General features: G+C 47.3%; 2 protein-coding genes across 2 annotated transcripts; one reads left to right on the top strand and one right to left on the bottom strand.

Moving 5' to 3' along the window:
* Positions 1 to 741: 741 nt before the first annotated feature.
* LOC111958347 (T-complex protein 1 subunit delta) lies at positions 742 to 7,613 on the bottom strand. Its single transcript, XM_023979615.2, has 13 exons — positions 7,280 to 7,613; positions 6,762 to 6,814; positions 6,569 to 6,658; positions 6,201 to 6,309; positions 5,681 to 5,945; positions 4,788 to 4,920; positions 4,450 to 4,589; positions 4,106 to 4,202; positions 3,879 to 3,989; positions 2,840 to 2,970; positions 1,654 to 1,888; positions 1,121 to 1,234; positions 742 to 926 (listed from the first exon to the last, which is right to left on the bottom strand). The coding sequence occupies exons 1-13, from the start codon at positions 7,401 to 7,403 to the stop codon at positions 912 to 914; spliced, it is 1,617 nt and encodes a 538-aa protein (XP_023835383.1). The 5' UTR covers positions 7,404 to 7,613; the 3' UTR covers positions 742 to 911.
* Positions 7,614 to 7,665: 52 nt separating this feature from the next.
* Positions 7,666 to 23,740, top strand: pus10 (pseudouridine synthase 10). Its single transcript, XM_023979512.2, has 18 exons — positions 7,666 to 8,006; positions 8,515 to 8,647; positions 8,957 to 9,223; positions 9,557 to 9,643; positions 10,102 to 10,136; positions 13,755 to 13,869; positions 14,255 to 14,331; positions 14,542 to 14,587; positions 14,794 to 14,858; positions 14,986 to 15,071; positions 15,377 to 15,502; positions 16,178 to 16,234; positions 16,326 to 16,402; positions 21,864 to 21,919; positions 22,028 to 22,145; positions 22,340 to 22,482; positions 22,655 to 22,754; positions 23,045 to 23,740. The coding sequence occupies exons 2-18, from the start codon at positions 8,522 to 8,524 to the stop codon at positions 23,081 to 23,083; spliced, it is 1,620 nt and encodes a 539-aa protein (XP_023835280.1). The 5' UTR covers positions 7,666 to 8,006; positions 8,515 to 8,521; the 3' UTR covers positions 23,084 to 23,740.
* The last annotated feature ends 53 nt before the right edge of the window (positions 23,741 to 23,793 follow it).

Genomic DNA, 23,793 nt, shown 5'->3' with positions numbered 1-23,793 from the left:
CATGTCACCCATTGAGCATGTTTGGGATGCTCTGGATCAACAGCGTTTTCCAGTTCCCGCCAATATCCAGCAACTTCACATTCCAGAGCCTGATCAACTCCATGCATTGCACTACATGAGGGAATTGGTAATACCAGATACTAACTGGTTTTCCTGACCTACTTTTTATTTGAGTTGTGCCCAACAGCTGCATATCTGTATGCCCAGTCATGTAAAATCCACAGATTAGGGCCTAATACATTTTTCAAGTGACCAATTTCCTTAAATGAACTGTAACTCAGTGAAATCTTAAATACAATTGATATTTTTGTTCATTGTACATGCAAAGTACATGGGGAAAGTTGCAATGACAACATTTAGACCTTGAAATATGACACCTTTCAAATTCAAAGTTTTAGCAGCGGCTTTAAAATGCTCCCGTCATTTCTCGCCCAGATTATTCATGCCAAAAACATAGCATTTAAATAAAATATATTCAACACTTTATTCCATTTCTAAATTGATAACTTTCCATCTAAACTTTTTATAGGCATAAAATACATCATGACCCACAGATTGATTTATGTATTAAAATGTAAAATGGTGATAACTACCAAAACCAGGGTTGACAGTTGACTGCCAATGCCACCTGTCGTTAGTGACACTAGCCTGAGATTTAAAGATGAACTGCTCATCAGTGGGGTCAGTCACCGAGGGAGCCCAAGGAAGAAGTACACAAAAAAAACACAAAGACAAGACATGGCGTGTCAAAAAAAAACAGTTTAATTAAATTACAGAATGCATCAACTACAGAGGACTTCTGGACATACAGGTCTTTGCAAACAGCCAGTCCTATGATTCCTTGTGGCACAAGCATGTGCAGTAACACACTGGTAACACACTGCTACATTGACAAATCTTCTCGTAACTTCTTATCGGGTGTTCACCTGCAAGACAAGGGGAAAATATTATTACCTTATAAAGGACAATTTAAGTGAAAGTGGGGGGCTTTCAATTATTAGAGCAATGTGTATTTTTTCTGCTGTTCTGTTCCATACTAAAAAAAGGCATACAAGATTTAATGCAGGTTGAATGAGATAGCCCTCCACTAGTGTCACCAGAGGGTGGTCTGGCCTCTTACCACGTCATCAATTTTAAGGATGCTGCGGACCGTCTCGGTGGCGAGGGTCAGAGCGCTGACAGACACCAGCAGAGGCTGCACCACCAGCTCCTCCAGAATGTTGGAGATACCGCCCTGAGAGAGGAATGGGGAGATCATTACCCCAGGGGTGTTTAACCATATGTGAAACATTTCAAACGATGCAGAGATGTAATTAGAGGAGATGAGTCAATTCCCTATTCTACATGATAAACAATCACATATCTGGTATGCAACTGCAGTAATGTAAATCTGAACGACACTCAAAAATGGAGGTTCTGTATCGAGCCGGTGAAAGGCTGGGCCACAAGAGACCAGTCAATGAATAGGCAAATCAGTTTACTGCGAGCACACCAGGACAATGAGGTGTTGTCAAGGCGTGACTCTAGCCTCAGGAGACAGTCACATTTGTTCTAAATCTGAAGGTTCTCAGGATGCAACGTTGACCAAACTATGGCAGGGTGAAAATGAGCATAAAACAAAACAGAATCCAGGAGAGCGTGGCAGGGCCGTACCTTGCGGACATTGATCCCGGCAGTCTTCTCGCCTTGGGCGTGCCTATTGCGGAGCTCTGTGACAGTGGAGATGGGGTTGAGGCCAGCGTTCTCGGCCAGTGTGGACGGCACCACTTCCAGAGCGTCTGCGTAGGCCCTCACGCAGTACGCCTCCATGCCTGGCAGCGTGCGAGAGTACTCAGCCAGACGCAGGGCCAGCTCGATCTCAGGGGCGCCGCCACCGGCGATCAGAGCCCTGGGAGGGAGAGATGGAGAGAAAGTCAAGGTATAGAGATTAAACAAAAGTGCCCCCCCCCATTCTGATAAACTGGTGAAAGCAAATAGGTAGAGTGGGGCGATATGGACAAAAATCCATACTGCAATAAATTAACTTTATTAATATATGTTAACGCTAAATTTACAACATTGTAAAGCACTGTTTGCATTACCCCTTTAAAACCAATTGTTTAAATGTTGCAGATGTCAATAGACCTATTAACAGCCAACCATATTAGCAAACTTATTTTATGCCAAAACTCACATCTCCAGTATCGGCTACCTACGGTAAGGAACTGCAAAATGCCCACGATAAGTGGTTGGCATAGTCGGAGTCGATCGTTTATCGTCCAAGCTCGAGGCTATAGCGCTAACATATACTACATTTTCAGATCAGATTGAGTGAAGGATACGGGGATGGAGATGAACCCCACCGATAAACATAAGTTAACCAAAAAAGGAATTTAATGAATGCAAAGAAAATGGTTATTAGAAAATGACTAAGCTGGTAGATACTTTGGGGCCCACTTCTCCCCCCCCTCTCTTCTGTAATAAAAAGAGGGTGTTTTAGATCCTACAAAACTGGATGATATCAAAACAGAAATATCTATGGTTGGTTTCAAGATCTATTGGGATCGATCACAAGATCTGTTAAGCTCACAGCCATTTTAGGCGTAGTTGCAGTCTTTCAGAGGAGTATGTTCCTCTCAACAGGTCCAGAGCCAGGGGTGAAGCCACTGACCCAGGTTGAAGAGAGGGTTTTCTCTGTCCCCCGGAAATGGCCACTTGTGACACGGACAGCCACGAGTGGGCAAAGCTTAGAGGGACTGGCGCTTGATTTTCTATGTAATAATTCCACATACGTCACTGCATGCATCTACAGAGGCAAGTGTTGTTCAGACAGCAGACCAGAGCGGCTACAGTAACGCACCTCTTCTTCACCAGGCAGCGGATGACACACAGAGCGTCGTGGATGGAGCGCTCCGCCTCCTCGATCACCAGCTTGTTGGAGCCGCGCACCACGATGCTCACCGTCTTACCGGGGTTGGTGCAGCCTGTGATCTATGGAGTGGAACAGGCCAGAGAGAAACAGCATGAATTCACTTTCAATTGGAAGTTGAAACCAGACGCATGCCAAAGTTATTATGCAACATGCTGACCAGACCAGGACACGCAGGTTGAAATATCAAAACAAACTCTGAACCAACTATATTCATTTGGGGACAGGTCAAAAAGCATTAAACATTATGCCAATTTAGCTAGCTAGCTTGCTAATTTGTCCTGGGATACACATTGGGTTGTTATTTTATCTGAAATGCCCAAGGTCCTCTATTCCGACAATTAATCCACAGATAAAAGGGTCAACAGAGTTGGTTTCTAGTAATCTCTCCTCCTTCAGGCTTCTTATTTGGACTTTGTGGCAGTTGGCAACCAACTTTAAGCTGCATTACCACTACTAACTGGACTGGAGTGTGGACCTCAGTTCATCTTTGTCACCCACGTGGGTATATTCTCCTAAAAACCAATGAGGAGATAGGAGAGGTGGGACTTGCAGTGTCTCAAATAGAAAATAGTTATATTTTAGCGCGAGCATTGTGAGTGCAATGACCGAATAGCATGTGCGTGAGAAATACATTTACATGTGACACGAGGGGTGTGGTCAGCATGTTAGAATAAGCTTTTCTGAAACATTCAATCGTTTTTACATTGAACATTTAAAGCAAATAATTGACATTTTCATTCAAGGAGGTTGGAATACACTTAGTGACCATTTTAGGGAATGCATGTAGCCTGTTTGATGACCATTTAACAAGTTCCAAGGGTATTATCATTAGGATAAAACGTGGGTATTTTGACACGAGTCCTTCTTCCACATGCATAGTTGTGATGGCAGCCTGAAAGCAGTCCCGTATCCAAGCCTTGGAGATTACTTGAGCCAAATTGCGATTAGTTTAAGTGAATTAGCATACCTTGACTAGCTTGCCAGAGCCATCCAGGCTGACCTCCTCTGCCAGCTCGGCGGTGCCCATCATCTCAGGAAGGAACTGATCAATGTGGGCGATGGGCTTGGTGCCGATAGTCTGTAGGTGTGCAAAGTGGGGGGGGCAAGGTTAGCTCAGCATCAGTCAGCCAGCATTTGGCTGTTACAGAACATGACCTACAAAGTAAAGGCCAATCGAACATTATTTTGTTTTACCTTGCAGATGAACTCAATGTCCTCCCTCTCGATCTCCTTGATCACCATGATCTTCATCTTGTTCAGGAAGTGGAGGGCCAGATCGCTCAGAGCATCTCTGAAACAAGTAGGGTCTACTTTTTAACCATGTCTACATCCGCACGTCATCCAGTGATCGAGATAGCATCAGAGACGCAGACAGAGACGCAGACAGAAGTCCACCTATGGCAATTACGCTAATGCTTGCCCTTCTATTGAATACATTTCTAGATATTGTGAGTGGTTGGACAAAGTGAATTGATTACATTACAGTGACGTGAAATAATGCCTTCACAGTGATGTGACAGTAATGCATCAGGTGTTACCTGAGGATGGACTTCTGGATGAGCAGGACGTTGCAGCCCGCCTTCTTGATCTGTTTGACGAGGTTGAGGATGTAGGCGCGCTCCTCGCGCAGCACGCGGTCCATCTGGGCATAGTCTGACACTACTATCTGGTTGTCCATCTGGATACGACACGCGAGAGGGACCAAAAAAAAAGAACATTGAGATGGAACAAAACAATTGTAAGAAAATTAGAAGATTGAGTGGTAATAAAAAGGTAACAGATAAAATACTAGTCATAGTCCATAACATCAAGGACATTGACTGACAAACATGGAAGCCAATTTCAACGAGACAAGTCAGTGATTGTGATGACTTACGTCGGTTTTGGGTGGGGACAAGCAGAACTGGATGAGCGCGATCTTGGCCTTCTCCACACGGGATATGCCGGAGTTGACCACCTTCTGGGTCAACACTAAGCCATCCACCAGCTCACAGTCATCAATTGTGCCACTGCAGAGAAACACCCAGAACATTATTATGGGTAGAACATCTGCCTAAGGGCAGTAGTGTCTACCTCACTGATTCCAAACAAAGGCAAAGTAATTAACAAAAAAGCATGAGGAAATAATTTGCGTTGTCGATTGAGATCAGTAGATTGTGTGTCTATTCATGCACAAGCCATTGATAAACACATAAGTAGGACATCAGTGTGGTTGTGTTGCTGATTACACAACTATGTTTTTGATGGGAGATTGTCAGAAGGTGACTGGCAGGGAAAGCAAAGTTGAGCCATTCTGCTAATTGACCGCCTGAGATTGATCTGGCACATCAGACATGTCCACGTCCTCACAGAGAGAGAACTGGGGAGTGAAAATGTGCCTAGTCAAACTGAAATGTAACTGTTGGAAGCTGTCAGAAGCTTCAGGGAAGGGATGGTAACGGTATGACACTGATAATACATTAGTAAACCATGGTATACTGCTGGATCATGTTTTCATTAGGCACTAAACGGCAGAAAAGGAACTGCAAAAGGGGAGGGACTACCTGGACTTTTCCAATAAGAAAAACGAATTTTCCATTGCTAAACATTTTAACATTTCCTGTTGCGTGCCCTAATGAACATGACCCAGAAGTCAATCCTGTAAACAACCCTGTTGGTAATCCTAACTAAACATTTACATTTTAGTCATTTAGCAGACGCTCTTATCCAGAACTATTTATAGTAGTGAGCGCATAATCTGGAGCCACCACCCTTCCCCTCCCTCCTCACCCCAGCTTCTTGACAATGTGGATATCGTGCAGGTCCACGCCGGTGGCGGTGGCCGGGTCGATGACGCGCATCACGGCGTCCACGCTCATGGGCGCAAGCAGGCTGGAGTACTGCGACACCACCTTGGAGCACAGGGAGGTGGTGGCGCTGTTCAGCAGTGTCTCGCGGTCGCTCAGGAGCACCGGCTGGCTCATGCCCGTCAGCACCTCCACGCCCTTATCAACCGCCTTCTGGAACGACTCAGAGATTGTGGTGGGATGGATTCCTGGTGGAGAAGGAGAGGACAGGCAGTTTGTATTAAAGCTTTCGGATGCAGGGACTCCGTTAGATTAGAACTGATTCTGGTCTAGGAGTTTATAGTGTAAACCAGTTGTCACCAAGCCTGGTCCTGGGAGAGCTTCAAGGCTGCTGTTCAGGCTTTTGCCGCAGTCTGGCATAAGCACTTTTTTTTTTACGAAGTTTGCCAGACAGGTGGGGTTTGCCCTTTTGATAACTATTCCATTGGTTCCTCATCATTTACCCTTCTGAAGCAACTTGGCGCATGCGTCAAGCAGGGCACCAGCAATCACGACCACCGAAGTTGTGCCGTCGCCAGCCTCAATATCCTGGGCTTTGGACAGCTCCACCATCTGAAAGACAAACATAGCTTCAGACTCCTGATATTGTTGATCTTTCAAAAGGACATAGACGCTAGAGAGGAAAGTTCCCCAAAGATGCCTTTAAGAAATAACCTTTAAGAAAATGTGAATTATCGCCAAAAAAATGACAGTGCCTTGCCAGATGTCAGAGCAGTAATTTACCATTTCAACAAAAAAAGGCCACAACAATTGTAGATGACAGTGCAGAAACTTGGGAACATATCCCCAGCTCCCTTATCTTGAACCTTACCATCTTGGCTGCAGGGTGCAGCACCTGCATCTGTTTCAGGATGGTGGCCCCGTCATTGGTGATGGTCACATCACCCTTCCCATCCTGAATCTGAAATAATCAATTCCTCTTTAAGTTACAAACAAATGACCAAACCTTGAGAGATGGTGAAGAGAAGTCAAGAGTACTGATGTAAATAACTACATTTAATTACCATTTTGTCCATGCCCTTAGGGCCAAGGCTGGTTCTGATGCATTCAGCGACAGCTGTCAAACAAAACAAATCTGTTACTTCCACAAAGAGAACACACATTCTATGAACAATATTTACTGCTTGACTACTGAGGGGGACAAGAAGACTCCAAGATACTCCATTGGTTAAAGAGTACATAAATGGATGCTCATGACATCAGGACAGCTCATTTAGTCAATTGTTGGTCCTAACAAAGCTAGGGTACAATAAAGATGATTATCTGGTCACGGTTGCTAGATTGTACACTAATGCCAATGTTCTTTAGAACCTTCATGATTTACTCTGTAACAGATTCTAGCTTGCTAACTGGGTACCACCTTGTGGCTAACGGTTGCCCTGCCCAGATTGAGCCAGCAGTAGCATCCATTCATTCATTCGCAAAGGGAGTGTCGCAGCAGCTGTCTGAGGCAAACACAAGCGTCAGGGGTAGGTATTTATTCGTCCAACAATGAAATACGAATACTGTATTTGTAGTTTACCCTTTCCTGCGGAGATGTTACTGAACCGAATCTGTGCTGGCTTGTCACGGTCCACATATGCCCCTCGTCCTTTGTTTCTCATCCCACCACTTGGCATCTTCGGTCCAGCCATTGCTTCAAGCATCCTTACTTATTTTCGTCGGAATATGTTGCTAAAATACTTTTGATGGGGACAGATGTAACCAAAAACACAGAAAGAGCTGCTTGACTTCAGATGGGTCCAGATTCGAATTTATCTCTCGCTCTTTCCAGAACCTTCCAGAGCCACCGATTACGACTCTAGTAGAAAAAAGACCCTCCTGTCAACTTCGAAGGCGCTTTGATATGACGTATTTAGCTGTCTGACAATTTGCCATGCGGGTTTATATGTGGGATGAGACTAGGCTAGTAGAGCACTGTGCGCATCAAACTAGTTTGTTGTACAGTTTAACGAATTAATATGTATATACAGTCATGTAAAGGTACTGGTAGGGATATTGTATACAATTAAGGGACCTGTGGTGTTGATCAAAATTATGAAATCCAACCTCATCAACAGATGAATCTATCTAATTCGACCTGTTGTGTCTACCTCTGATGCGGTCTTGTTCCTGTAACGTTAGCTGCATGCTGAGAAACCAAATGACTGAACCACAGAGTTTCTAAACTGTCTTTGACTGAACTCTGTTCTCGCTCTACATAAACATTTGATTGTCTTACAAAGTCTGTAGTTCATTTGCCATTCAAGGTAGGTTTATGACTTGTTGTTTTTGCTTTGCAAGCGTGTGCTTATTTGTATTCTCAGATAAAGCTATAGCTATTTTCGAAACTACAGTAGCGAGCTAGCTGTATTGGCTAGCTGCACATTATAACATGAAATGCATCAACATCCACACAGGGCTGCGGGTGTGACCTAGTGCTAGCAATGTGTCTCAGAGCAAGCAGCCTTGTCCAGTATTGTACAGTAGTACACATTACATTTTACTTCTGGGTTAACAGAGATTATAGCCCCCATAACTATATTTGTAGTGCAAAGTGTGCTTGCAAGCTTAGCTTCAGCTACCAATGATTGTAACCTCACCCTACAGTGTGTGATATGTTATGAGCATGGTGATGTGCTTATGATATTACTCTTAGATAACTTACAGTAGTACTGATTCTACTGTCAGCTAACTTGTAGTGGGTTTGCCGGACATAACTGTACATTCAACTTTCTTACTGATCTCATTAATCTATGATCTCTGTCCATTTTACAGCAGTATTATGTTGCCCTTGAAGGAGAAAGATAGACCAATAGTGAAGAAGCTGCTGGAAGCAGGATGCTGCGCCCGCTGTGTCCTGAGGTTCTGCTGCTTGGGTGTGCAGTCGGCCTACCGCCAGTCTTATGAGGCCAGTGCTCTTGCTGCATTGTATTGTCTTTGCACTTAAAGCAGGGACAGACATACAGAAATTTCAGAGATACAAGTGCAAAGACAATTAAGTAGCTCCAACGTTCTACTTTGTAGGTAGCCTCGGCTTCACGCTTTGCGTGAAAGCCTGTGGCAGACGCTACTTTGTAGGTAACCTAGGTGTGCTCCTTTAGAAGAATTGTGCCCATGATCCAACTTGCTGTCATATTGTCAGTGAACTGAATTGCTGGGAGACATTTTAATATATTTTTTTGTTGCTGAATAATGTTTTTCTGTTCGTCATGCTCAGGATACAGCAAGGGAACTTTGTGCTTTCGTCAGTGATCCAGAGAATAACGGATCCCAAGATGCAGCCGTGCTGGAGCAGCACACAGAAGACCCCCCTAGTAAAAAAATCAAGATGGATGCCGCAGAGACGGACGTCCAATCAGAAGGCGACTCTGCTGTGGTTCCCACGGTGACGGAGGAAGGCGACGCCGAGCCAGCGGACTCGGACGTGTGTGTGGTGTGCCTGGGAGTTCTACAGCAGTTCTGTGATGAAGCCTATGCCATAAAGGTGTGTTTGGTCACTATTAATCCTATTGCATTAGGAGCCACTATTGTTTTACATGATACCTATGACTATATACGTCTTTAGGTGTGTCCCAAATGACACCCTGGTCAAAAGTAGTGCACTATATAGATAATAGGGTACCATTTTAGGACACAACCTTGAAGATTAAAATGAAATGAAAGACCTTAGTACCTGCCTAGTGATCAAATACCCCATCATCAATCAATGCTCCAGTCTACCAGAATATGCCTCAAATACCACAGCTTGAGGACAGAACCAACACTGGAATTTGGGGGGGGGGGATTCATGATACTGTTTTTGTGTGTGTGTGTGCAGATATCGGAGGTGGTGAAGGCCAAAAACTACCAGTTTGACACGATGGTACTGTCCGTCTCCCTACCGGCCCAGCTGTCTGTCAGAGAGGTCAGTGGTTACATTGTAGGCCTTGGCTGATAACTGATGTCACACAATTGTCTACCTATCAGCTTACAGTATATCCAAATGGTTTGTCTCAAAACAATTTCCATTCAATAGAAACGTATGATTATTTAAACCTCAGTTGATTCTGTCATAGCCACTCAGTCAGTCTAGCCTGGACACCAGTCGTTCTATACAGGGTGATGTGTGGCAGTGCAAGACTTTGATACAGTCAATAATGCAGTATCATGTCCCTGGGTTGGCCATTAGAGAGCATAGTTACCTCATAGTTAGTGGTACTGCGTCTATCTACTCCAGAGTAGACTGAAGTGCAATCGCAAGAGCCATTGTTTCTACAGATGTGGCACTCCCATTAGGGTGTGCATGACGGATGCTTGTAAACAGACAAGGGGTTACTCATTTCTGAACATGTACCCTCCTCTCTCTCTGCCACACTCCTACAGCACTCTTGTTGGCTGCATGTAAAGAAGGAAGTGAGGTAAGTTCGCTACACCAGAGTGGCGTCCATCTATCTAGCCTAATTTCTCTCCGTTAAAGAAATCATTCTAATCTGAAAGTATCATCACATTGAAATATTACAGTGTTCTATACTATATTATGACCACACATTTTATAACGTCATGTCATGTCTTAACCCATAACAGTCTAAGTCAGGGGAGGGTGGGGTTCTAATAAGCTATATGGAATTGTTTTAAGAAGGTCATACCAAGGATCATTTAGCTATTTGATTTTGAATTGTAAGACCCCTGGAAGTATCCCAAAAATATATAAACCATTTTTTAAAATGAAAAATGCTATCTGGCCTTATTGCTATTAGCCCATACAAACGCATTGAATAACAGATTCACTACATGGAACAACAGATAGTCCCCCCCCCAAAAAAAATCTAAAGGAAGTTTGTTCTGAAGTGTCTGTCCAATAAAGATCAAGAAACATTTGTTGTTATTTTTGGCACTAAACAGTCTCCATATATACTTCCATTCATTTTTTCAACTTGTACGGGGGGGACCATCAGACAAGTCTTGTGAGGCCTCTGGACGTCCTAGAGCAAAACACCCGACATGTACGTGTTCCTGAGAGTCTCGCCCATATTATTTTGGCCTGGACCCTTTATTTCCGACACGGAGCCCCGCCGATCCATCACGACTGGTCTGCCGACGTAATCGTCCGATGTGGTTTCAACAGGCTTTTCCGTTGCGATGTCACCAAAGACCCATCTGCTAGCCCCGGCCCGCTAGCTTTCTGAATCGCCGTGTCTCCAGCTCGCCTAGCGTAGTAGCGACTACCAAACGGCTCCCTGACTCACCTATTGCTGCTCATTGGACCCTATGATCACTCGGCTACACATGCCTCTCTCTAATGTCAATATGCCTTGTCTTCTGCTGTTTTGGTTAGTTATTGTTTAGGAAGCCGATATGGAAGCCGATATGCAACTTTTCAGGGAAGTCAGGAACCAATATTCAGTTAGGAAAGCTAAGGCTAGATTTTTCAAACAGAAATGTGTATCCTGTAGCACTAATTCCAAAAGGTTTTGGGACACTGTAAAGTCCACGGAGAATAAGAGCTCCTCCCAGCTGCCCACTGTACTGAGGCTAGGAAACACTGTCACCACCGATAAATCACCTACGATAATCGAGAATTTCAATAAGCATTTTTCTACGGCTGGCCATGCTTTCCACCTGGCTACCCCTACCCCGACCAACAGCTCTGTACCCCCCGCAGCAACTTGCCCAAGCCCCCCCCCCCCGCTTCTCCTTCACCCAAATCCAGACAGCTGATGTTCTGAAAGAGCTGCAAAATCTGGATCCCTACAAATCAGCTGGGTTAGACAATCTGGACCCTCTCTTTGTAAAATTATCCGCCGAAATTGTTGCAACCCCTATTACTAGCCTGTTCAACCTCTCTTTCGTATCATCTGAGATCCCTAAAGATTGGAAAGCTGCCGCGGTTATCTCCCTCTTCCCCCTCTCCAAACTGTTACAGACCTATATCCATCCTGCCCTGCCTTTCTAAAGTCTTCGAAAGCCAAGTTAACAAACAGATCACCGACCATTTCGAATCCCACCATTCCTTCTCCACTATGCAATCTGGTTTCCGAGCTGGTCATGGGTGCACCTCAGCCACGCTCAAGGTCCTAAACGATATCATAACCGCCATCGATAAAAGACAGTACTGTGTATCCGTTTTCAACGACCTGGCCAAGGCTTTCGACTGTCAATCACCGCATTCCTATCGGCAGACTCAATAGCCTTGGTTTCTCAAATGACTGCCTCGCCTGGTTCACCAACTACTTCTCAGATAAAGTTCAGTGTGTCAATTCGGAGGGCCTGTTGTCTGGACCTCTGGCAGTCTCTATGGGGGTGCCACAGTTTTCAATTCTCGGGCCGACTCGTTTCTCTGTATACATCAATGATGTCGCTCTTGCTGATGGTGATTCTCTGATCCACCTCTACGCAGACGACACCATTCTGTATACATCTGGCCCTTCCTTGGACACTGTGTTAACAAACCTCCAAACGAGATTCAATGCCATACAACACTCCTTCCGTGGCCAACAACTGCTCTTAAATGCAAGTAAAACTAAATGCATGCTCTTCAACCGATTGCTGCCCGCACCTGCCCGCCCGCCTAGCATCACTACTCTGGACTGGTCTGACTTAGAATATGTGGACAACTACCAATACCTAGGTGTCTGGTTAGACTGTAAACTCTCCTTCCAGACTCACATTAAGCATCTCCTATCCAAAATTAAATCTAGAATCGGCTTCCTATTTCGCAACAAAGCCTCCTTCACTCATCCTGCCAAACATACCCTCGTAAAACTGACTATCCTACCGATCCTTGACTTTGGCGATATCATTTACAAAATAGCCTCCAACACTCTACTCAGCAAATTGGATGTAGTCTATCACAGTGCCATCCGATTTGTCACCAAAGCCCCATATACTACCCACCACTGTGACCTGTATGCTCTCGTTGGCTGGCCCGCGCTACATATTCGTCGCCAAACCCACTGGCTCCAGGTCATCTATAAGTCTTTGCTAGATAAAGCCCCGCCTTATCTCGGCTCACTGGTCACCATAGCAACACCCACCCGTAGCACGTGCTCCAGCAGGTATATTTCACTGGTCATCCCTAAAGCCAAAACCTACTTTGGCCATCTTTCTTTACAGTTCTCTGCTACCAATGACTGGAACGAATTGCAAAAATCACTGAAGCTGGAGACTTATATCTCCCTCACTAACTTTAAGCATCAGCTGTCAGAGCAGCTTACCGATCACTGTACCTGTACACAGCCCATCTGTAAATAGCACACCCAACTACCTCATCCCCATATTATTAATTTTTTGCTCTTTTGCACCCCAGTATCTTTACTTGCACATCATCATCTGCACATCTATCACTCCAGTGATAATGCTAAATTGTCATTATTTCGCCTCTATGGCCTATTTATTGCCCTGCCTCCCTACTCTTCTACATTTGCACACACTGTACATACATTTTTCTATTGTGTTATTGACTGTACCTTTGTTTATCCCATGTGTAACTCTGTGTTGTTATTTTTGTCGCACTGCTTTGCTTTATCTTGGCCCCAGGTTGCAGTGGTAAATGAGAACTTGTTCTCAACTGGCCTAACTGGTTAAATAAAGGTAAAATAAAATAAAAAAATTATAAAATTAGTGTGTAGCCCAAACTGTTCGGACGCTACAGACATAAGTTGGAAGATCTGCTGTACCGACTTCAGACGAGTCCCAAGACGCTTGTGGGGGTCGTAGAGTAAAACGGAGAACACCATCGTGTTCGTGAGAGTCTCATCTTTCCATAGAGTAATAAACCGTTCAGACACTACAGACAATTTTGTGAGTAGACCGAAGTCTCATGGTCTGACAAACACTGCTCTAGTTCTTTCACCTCCGATGCGGAAGTGATGGATCAAGGTGCATCCAATGCAAAAAAACAGTATCTCTAGATTAAACTGACAGATTTTTTATGGGGATGTTTGTATTATGTTAATTCGATTTCCGCAGGGGCGCGGACATCGACCTTAGGGGTTTTTAATACTTTCATTAATTATGTTGAATTTGTTACCAAACAGGGAGAAGTCTATGTGCCTCGATATGGATGATGTCATCCAGGTGAAGGAGGCCTTCAAGTGGACCATGCAGGGTCTGGTGTCCAAAGAGCTGGGGGGCATACCTGTGGTGACCAAGGTCAGTGACCCATGACCCGGAAGTAGCCATACAGTAGCTTGCTGATGGGTCAGACACCGCTGTTGAAAAAGACTTGTCATACAGTTACGGTATAATGCACTACTTGTATCTATAGCAATAACCTGTAATGAGCTAGCACGGTCCCAGATCTGTTTGTGGCCTTGTCAAGTCAATTGCTATCATTGACAAGAAAAACATGACCGGGAGTTGACATGGCGGAACAAACCGACTTGCACTGTGATAAGTGTTCTCTCAGTAAACTTACCCTGGTAAAATAAAGGCAAATCAAATCAAATGTAAGTGACAAAATTATATGAATTCCTGAAAGGAATTTATTTTTATTCTGGATTTTTTATTACATTTTATTTTCCTCTTCATCCTACAGATCAGTCGACAAACTGAACAGTTTGAGGTGGGCGTGGGGTTTACACACCCAGAGACAGACTCAGACTGCCACTTCCTGTAAGTCCTCCAATCACACTACTCCTCAGGGAATAGATAAGATGAATAGATTGACTAGACAACTAGATGGATGGCGGGAGGGATGGATGGACGGACGTGCGGAAGGACTGATTGACTGACTGATTGATAGCAAAATAAATGTAATATTGAATGTAATGTAGGATTTTTATGAAACTACTTTCTACTTCTCTGCTTTATTCTTGCAATCAGGGCTGTCATCTGTTCAGAGTGCTTCAGACCAACTAAGAACAAACAGGTGAGTGAAAAAGCCAATTGGAGCCATGTCACGTGACATTTGAGCAAAATGGGTCGTTGGTATAAATGGTTTTGATAAGTTCTGTGAATGTTTTCGTCCAATTGCTTTTTTGTTACCAATGGCGACATACTGCTCATTCTTTGTCATTCCATATCTCTCTGTGTTACTGTCTTTTCTCTGATCTCTAGTTTATTGTCTCACAACAGAATGTCTTCACTAGAATGGCCGTGGTCAAAGCCCTCGAGAAGGTTTCCGAGGAGAAGTTTCTGAAGTAAGTAATCAAGTTATTCTTGCTTATTTATACATTTTTTTTTACTGTTTCTCTGTCTTCACTCTTTTGAGAAAACTCACAATCTAACTGCATGTATTGCTTAATGATATTTATTTTCTCTCACTAGAAAGTTCCCCTGTCCCCCTACAAGGCCAGCGAGCAAATGCATCGCTCAAGACGTCCAGTGTCTTCACGTTTCTGTATTTGTGGCGGGTAAGGTTGTTTATTACATCCCTTTTGGATGATTTGAACCAAAGGAGGGCTTTGAGATAATCAAGAGTGGTGTCCGTTTACTTTACACTTCAGTAATGTATTCAGTTGGGGGCGAATCCTAACATCCACTTAGGTAAGTCAAATTTTCCCTTAGTCCCCCATTGACATCAATGCAGGGCTAAGTAAGGAAAAGTTAGGATTAACCCTTCATGCCTTGGGATTTTACGGTTATTTACAATCCAATACTGAAGAGTTGTTTTTAAGGGTTTGAATTGACTCCTTTATGTTTGTCCCTGTGTTTTTAGGGAGGTACAACAAGTTCTCCCGCACCCTGCCCCAGACCCCCTGGGTGATTGACGGAGAGAGGAGGATGGAGTCCTCGGTGGAGGAGCTAATCGCTGCCCCCCTCCTCTCCTCTTTCCGGGCCGAGGGTGAGCGTATACTGGGTGGTGTTCAGAAGGCCACACTGTAGCAAAATGTTTTGCAACAGGAAACAAAAATCTGTGTTCTTATTGGATGAGTTCAGGTAGAACCTCCTTGTTTCGCTCTGTTTCTAAACGTTTTCTCCTTACTGAACCTGGTAGGCTCTACAAAGTATTACCTTGGGCTAGACAGACCATAGAGATAGATAGAGGGCCCAAAAGCCTGTTTTAGCATGGGCAGCGCCATTGAGAACTTTCACCATTTTGAAGTAGTCAACTGGTGGGACTTCCTATGGGTTAATGAAGAATCACATGATTCCACCAAGGTCATCAGGAGGGATTAGCCAATGAATTATACTCGTGAGCAAACGTGCCATAGCTGCAGGTGGCAGTCAATCAGCAACCATGGCTTCATACCTGTTCAAACACACTACAGGTAGCAGTATGCACCCTTTCAGTTCTTTTGCCAATTCATAGAAGTAGTAGAAGAAGAAAATTGACTAATTCAAAAGAGATGGCCTAAATGGCGCTGCCCATGCTCTCACTGATGCCATAATGGGACAGATGAAATGAGCCAATGTCTATCTAAGTCAATGAGAAAGACAGATCCAAAAGAATACACTGGTGAATGAATCTGGTATTTCAAGTAATGTCTTTCTCCTCTTGTCCTTCTGGTCTTCGCAGGGTTTAATTTCTCCTCCTCAGGAAGGGAGGACGTGGATGTGCGGACACTTGGAAATGGTCAGACACACAACATACATGTATGTTTACACATCCGCAGTCCTTGTTTCCGTCAATGTGAGGTGTAACGGAGGTGTCTCCCCCTTCGCAGGTCGTCCGTTTGCACTGGAGCTGCTAAATCCTCACAGAGCCAGGTTCAATAAGGCAGAGGTCCGACAGCTGCAGGAGGTACACACACAGCGTCTCTGCAGGGTCACACACACACAGCGTCTCTGCAGGTTCACACACACACAGTGTCTCTGCAGGGTCACACACACACAGTGTCTCTGCAGGGTCACACACACACAGTGTCTCTGCAGGGTCACACACACACAGCGTCTCTGCAGGGTCACACACACACAGCGTCTCTGCAGGGTCACACACACACAGTGGTCTCTGCAGGGTCACACACACACAGGTCTCTGCAGGTGTCACACACACACAGCGGGTTCTGCAGGTCACACACACACGAGCAGTGTCTCTGCAGGGTCACACACACACAGCGTCTCTGCAGGGTCACACACACACAGCGTTCTCTGCAGGGTCACACACACACACAGCGTCTCTGCAGAGGGTCCACACACACACAGCGTCTCTGCAGGGTCACACACACACACAGCGATCTCTGCAGGGTCACACACACACAGCGTCTCTGCAGGGTCACACACACACACAACAGCGTCTCTGCAGAGTCACAACACACACAAGCGTCTCTGCAGGGTCACACACACACAGCGTCTCTGCAGAAGTCACACACACAAAGCGTCTCTGCAGAGTCACACGCACACACAGCGTCTCTGCAGGGTCACACACACACAGTGTCTCTGCAGAGGTCACACACACACAGCGTCTCTGCAGGGTCCACCACACACACACAGCGTCTCTGCAGGGTCACACACACACAGCGTCTCTGCAGAGTCACACACACAAAGCGTCTCTGCAGAGTCACACACACCACAGCGGTCTCTGCAGGGTCACACACACACACAGCGTCTCTGCAGGGTCACACACACACACAGCGTCTCTGCAGGGTCACACACACACACAGCGTCTCTGCAGGGTCACCACACACACAGCGTCTGCTGCAGGGTCACACACACACACAGCGTCTCTGCAGGGTCACACACACACAGCATTCTCAGGGTCACGCACACACACAGCGTCTCTGCAGGGTCACACACACACAGCGTCTTGCAGGGTCACACCACACACCACAGCGTCTCTGCAGAGTCACACACACACAGCTCTCTGCAGGGTCACACACACACACAGCGTCTCTGCAGGGTCACACACACACACAGCGTCTCTGGCAGAGTCACACACACAAAGCGTCTCTGCAGGGTCACACACACACAGCGTCTCTGCAGGGTCACACACACACACAGCGTCTCTGCAGGGTCACACACACACAGCGTCTCTGCAGGGTCACACACCACACAGCGTCTCTGCAGGGTCACACACACACACAGCGTCTCTGCAGGGTCCACACACACACAGCGTCTCTGCGAGTCACACACACACACAGCGTCTCTGCAGGGTCACACAACACACACAGCGTCTCTGCAGGGTCACACACACACACAGCGTCTCTGCAGAGGTCACACACACACAGCGTCTCTGCAGAGTCACACCACACACACAGCGTCTCTGCAGAGTCACACACACACACAGCGTCTCTGCAGGGTCACACACACACACAGCGTCTCTGCAGGGTCACACACACACACACAGCGTCTCTGCAGGGTCACACACACACACAGCGTCTCTGCAGGGTACACAACACACACAGCGTCTCTGCAGGGTCACACACACACACACAGCGTCTCTGCAGGGTCACACACACACACACAGCGTCTTGCAGGGTCACACACACACAGCGTCTCTGCAGGGTCCACACACACACACAGCGTCTCTGCAGGGTCACACACACACACACAGCGTCTCTGCAGGTCACACACACACACAGCGTCTCTGCAGGGTCACACACACACACCACACAGCGTCTCTGCAGGGTCACACACACACACACAGCGTCTCTGCAGGGTCACACACACACACACAGCGTCTCTGCAGGGTCACACACACACACACAGCGTCTCTGCAGGGTCACACACACACACACAGCGTCTCTGCAGGGTCCACACACACACACAGCGTCTCTGCAGGGTCACACACCACACAGCGTCTCTGCAGGCACACACACAGCGTCTCTGCAGGTCACACACACACAGCGTCTCTGCAGGGTCACACACACACAGCGTCTCTGCAGGGTCACCACACACACAGCGTCTCTGCAGGGTCACCACACACACACAGCGTCTCTGCAGGGTCACACACACACAGCGTCTCTGCAGGTCACACACACACAGCGTCTCTGCAGGGTCACACACACACACAGCGTCTCTGCAGGGTCACACACACACAGCGTCTCTGCAGGGAACACACACACAGCGTCTCTGCAGGGTCACACACACACAGCGTCTCTGCAGGGTCACACACACACACAGCGTCTCTGCAGGGTCACACACACACAGCGTCTCTGCAGGGTCACACACACACAGCGTCTCTGCAGGGTCACACACACCAACAGCGTCTCTGCAGGCATCAACACACACAGCGTCTCTGCAGGGTCACACCAACACAGCGTCTCTGCAGGGTCCACACACACACAGCGTCTCTGCAGGGTCACACACACACAGCGTCTCTGCAGGGTCACACACACACACAGCGTCTCTGCAGGGTCACACACACACAGCGTCTCTGCAGGGTCACACACACACAGCGTCTCTGCAGGGTCACACACACACAGCGTCTCTGCAGGGTCACACACACCACACAGCGTCTCTGCAGGGTCACACACACACAGCGGTCTCTGCAGGGTCACACACACACACAGCGTCTCTGCAGGGTCACACACACACACAGCGTCTCTGCAGGGTACACACACACACACAGCGTCTCTGCAGGGTCACACACACACACAGCGTCTCTGCAGGGTCACACACACACACCACAGCGTCTCTGCAGGGTCACACACCACAGCGTCTCTGCAGGGTCACACACACACACACAGCGTCTCTGCAGGGTCACACACACACACACAGCGTCTCTGCAGGGTCACACACACACACCAGCGTCTCTGCAGGTCGCACACACACCACAGCGTCTCTTGCAGGGTCACACACCACACCAGCGTCTCTGCAGGGTCACACACACACAGCGTCTCTGCAGGGTCACACACACACAGCGTCTCTGCAGGGTCACACACACACACAGCGGTCTCTGCAGGGTCACACACCACACAGCGTCTCTGCAGGGTCCACACACACACACAGCGGTCTCTGCAGGGTCACACACACACACACAGCGTCTCTGCAGGGTCACACACACACACACAGCGTCTCTGCAGGGTCACACACACACAGCGTTTCTGCAGAGTCACACACACACAGCGTCTCTGCAGGGTCACACACCACAGCGTCTCTGCAGGGCACACACACACAGCGTCTCTGCAGGGTCACACACACACAGCGTCTCTGCAGGGTCACACACACACAGCGTCTCTGCAGGGTCACACACACACAGCGTCTCTGCAGAGTCACACACACACAGCGTTCTCTGCAGATCACAACACACAGCGTCTCTGCAGGTCACACACACACAGCGTTTCTGCAGGGTCACACACACACAGCGTCTCTGCAGGGTCACACCACACACAGCGTCTCTGCAGAGTCACACACACACAGCGTCTCTGCAGGGTCACACACACGCGTCTCTGCAGGGTCACACACACACAGCGTCTCTGCAGGGTCACACACACACACAGCGTCTCTGCAGGGTCACCACACACAGCGTCTCTGCAGGGTCACACACACACACAGCGTCTCTGCAGGGTCACACACACACAGCGTTCTGCAGGGTCACACACACACACACAGCGTCTCTGCAGGGTCACACACACACCACAGCGTCTCTGCAGGGTCCACACACACACACAGCGTCTCTGCAGGGTCACACACACACACACAGGTCTCTGCAGGGTCACACACACACACACAGCTCTCTGCAGGGTCACACACACACACACAGCGTCTCTGCAGGGTCACACACACACACAGCGTCTCTGCAGGGTCCACACCACACACACCGTCTCTGCAGGGTCACACACACACAAGCGTCTCTGCAGGGTCACACACACACACAGCGTCTCTGCAGGGTCACACACACCAGCGTCTCTGCAGGCACACACACACAGCGTCTCTGCAGGGTCACACACACACAGCGTCTCTGCAGGGTCACACACACACACACAGCGTCTCTGCAGGGTCAACACACACACACACAGCGTCTCTGCAGGGTCCCACACACACACAGCGTCTCTGCAGGTCACACACACACAGCGTTTCTGCAGGGTCACACACACACAGCGTCTCTGCAGGGTCACACACAACACAGCGTCTCTGCAGGGTCACACACACACAGCGTCTCTGCAGGGTCACACACACACAGCGTCTCTGCAGAGGTCACACACACACAGCGTCTCTGCAGGGTCCACACACACACAGCGTCTCTGCAGGTCACACACACACAGCGTCTCTGCAGGGTCACACACACACAGCGTCTCTGCAGAGGTCACACACACACAGCGTCTCTGCAAGTCACACACCACAGCGTCTCTGCAGGGTCACACCACACAGCGTCTCTGCAGGGTCACACACACACACAGCGTCTCTCTCTGGCAGGGTCACACACACACAGCGTCTCTGCAGGTCACACACACACAGCGTCTCTGCAGGTCACACACCCACAGCTCTCTGCAGGGTCACACACACGCCCACACGTCTCTGCAGGGTCACACACACACACAGCGTCTCTTGCAGGGTCACACACACACAGCGGTCTCTGCAGGGTCACACACACACAGCGTCTCTGCAGGGTCACACACACACAGCGTCTCTGCAGGGTCACACACACACACAGCGTCTCTGCAGGGTCACACACACACACAGCGTCTCTGCAGGGTCACACACACACACAGCGTCTCTGCAGGGTCACGCACACACAGCGTCTCTGCAGGGTCACGCACACACACACGTTCTGCAGGGTCACGCACACCCACAGCGTCTCTGCAGGGTCACACACACACAGCGTCTCTGCAGGGTCACACACACACAGCGTCTCTGCAGGGTCACACACACACACAGCGTCTCTCAGGGGTCACACACACACACACAGCGTCTCTGCAGGGTCACACACCCACACACACGCGTCTCTGCAGAGTCACACACACACAGCGTCTCTGCAGGGTCACACACACACACAGCGTCTCTGCAGGGTCACACACACACAGCGTCTCTTTAGGGTCAACACACACAAGCGTCTCTGCAGGGTCACACACACACAGCCGTCTCTGCAGGGTCACACACACACACACAGCGTCTTGGCCAGAGTCACACACACAGCGTTCTCTCAGGGGTCATACACACACAGCGTCTCTGCAGAGTCACACACATAGCGTCTCTGCAGGGTCACACACACAGCGTCTCTCCAGGGTCATACACACACAGCGTCTCTGCAGAGTCACACACACAGCGTCTCTGCAGGGTCACACACACAGGAATTGACCAAAGCATATCTTTTCTTCTCACAGACCATCAACCAGTCCTCTGACAAAATCCGAGTACGAGATCTACAGATCGTAAGCAGGTGAGCGACGCAGTAGAAAAATGGGTCTCACTTCTGTCCAGAAACCTACGAATGATGCTGACAGGTCATACTGTTTGTGTGTGTGTGTGTGTGTGTGTGTGTGTGTAGAGATGCTATGGGTCACATGAAGGAGGGTGAGGAGGACAAGACCAAGTCGTACACCGCCCTCATATGCACCCAGAAAGCCATCAACAAAGACGACATCACGTTCTTGGAGGAAACCAAAGTGAGTGTTGAATGCTATTTTTAAATGACATTATATTTGCATATACAATCACAGTGGTAAACATCTTGGTTGTAGTTTATTTTATGGTATGTGTTCTATAAACTTTGGTTTGCTCATTCAGTGTAAACAGTACCTTAAAATAAAGTTCTGCCTACCTACGGTATGTGTTGATATTCTTTGGCTTGGTCATATAGGAGTTGAAGCTAGCTCAGAAGACGCCACTAAGAGTGTTGCATCGCAGGCCGCTGGCCGTCAGAGAGCGCGTCATTCACACCATGAGTACATGCTTCCTGGACGCGCATCACTTCCACCTGAAGCTGCGCACGCAGGCAGGGACGTATCCTTTACACAGAACGAAGCAAAACAGTGCGATACACCAATAGTCATACACAAAGGGAGGTGTTAAGGTTGAGAGACATTCACAGTTATATACTTACACACACAATAACACATTCGATTTTTTTTATCATGAACAACTCACCCAATGTCTTTACCTTAGCTGTTCCCAGTTACATCAAGGAGTTTGTCCACGGAGACTTTGGTCGCACCAAGCCCAATCTGTGTGATCTGCTGAAGACTGAGACTGATATCCTAGAGCTGGACGTTGAGGTGGGTATTTTAGAAAGTTGACAATAAATGTATCTAGCTTTTTGTGGGATATTAAAATAAGACACAGTGCACAGGGATTATTGTATTAAAAATAGCGAGACACAGTTGAAGTTAATTAATCATTGAAAGGGATAAAGCGATTTTACTTATTTCGATATTGGTTTCCTTACCTTGAAAGCAGTCTGTGCTTTCAAGCTAAGAATAGAAAATTGCAGAACTATGATTGAACATGCAGGTGACTCAAAAGGATTCTTCTGAGTTTAGTCTTTCTTTCTCTGTGCGTTCCTCAGTCTGTAGATGTGGACTGGCCACCCTCCATCCCGGAGTGAACCTCGTCTCACTGATGCTGTTGGGGATGCCAAAAGGAACCCTAGTTCTGATGGGCCATACCTTCACCTATTGGACCCCCACCACCACCAACTCTGTTTAGCTCAGTTCCACTGATCTCTAGATGATATGGATAGTGTCAATATATTTTTTTGTTTTTCTTGAGGTCAATACAGATGATTTTGAAATGACTGAATCTGTGCAGCACGTGCGCTGAGCTGAGGCCTTGAACTGATCTTAGATATACACGTCTTTGAGAGCCGTAGCAGGGACTGGGTGTGAATGGCACTGCTGATGGAAAGAACTACAATCCAAGTGAATTGCACCCTGGTGTCCCAAGTCTGAATTAGTCCCTTATTAGCAGAGGATGAAAAGCAAAGTGTTTCGGCCCTCCAGGACAGACATTGAACAGCCCTTTTATAGAGCATCGCGGTAGTATATGGTCAGTATTTTGTGTGTATTTTCCTCAGTTGATTTACAGAGGTTTTTGTTCAGCCTTAAAATCAATTGTTTACCCATGGATTGTCCCATAGGCAAAAGGAGAGCAATGCTGTACTTTTTTTTTGTATGAAAAATATTTGATTGTGATGTCTCCCATCAGCATAATGTTCCCCATTGTACATCCCATCCAAATAAAGGCCTGGGTTATGTTTTGTGCACACAATGGAAAACTTTTTGCTTCATATTGAACAAGTCCACACCAGTGTGTCGC

The sequence above is a fragment of the Salvelinus sp. IW2-2015 genome, linkage group LG1 (genome assembly GCF_002910315.2).
Source record: "Salvelinus sp. IW2-2015 linkage group LG1, ASM291031v2, whole genome shotgun sequence".
NCBI lineage: Eukaryota > Metazoa > Chordata > Actinopteri > Salmoniformes > Salmonidae > Salvelinus > Salvelinus sp. IW2-2015.
The sequence above is the reverse complement of the archived record's forward strand: the minus strand, read 5'-3'. Positions and strand labels throughout refer to the sequence as shown.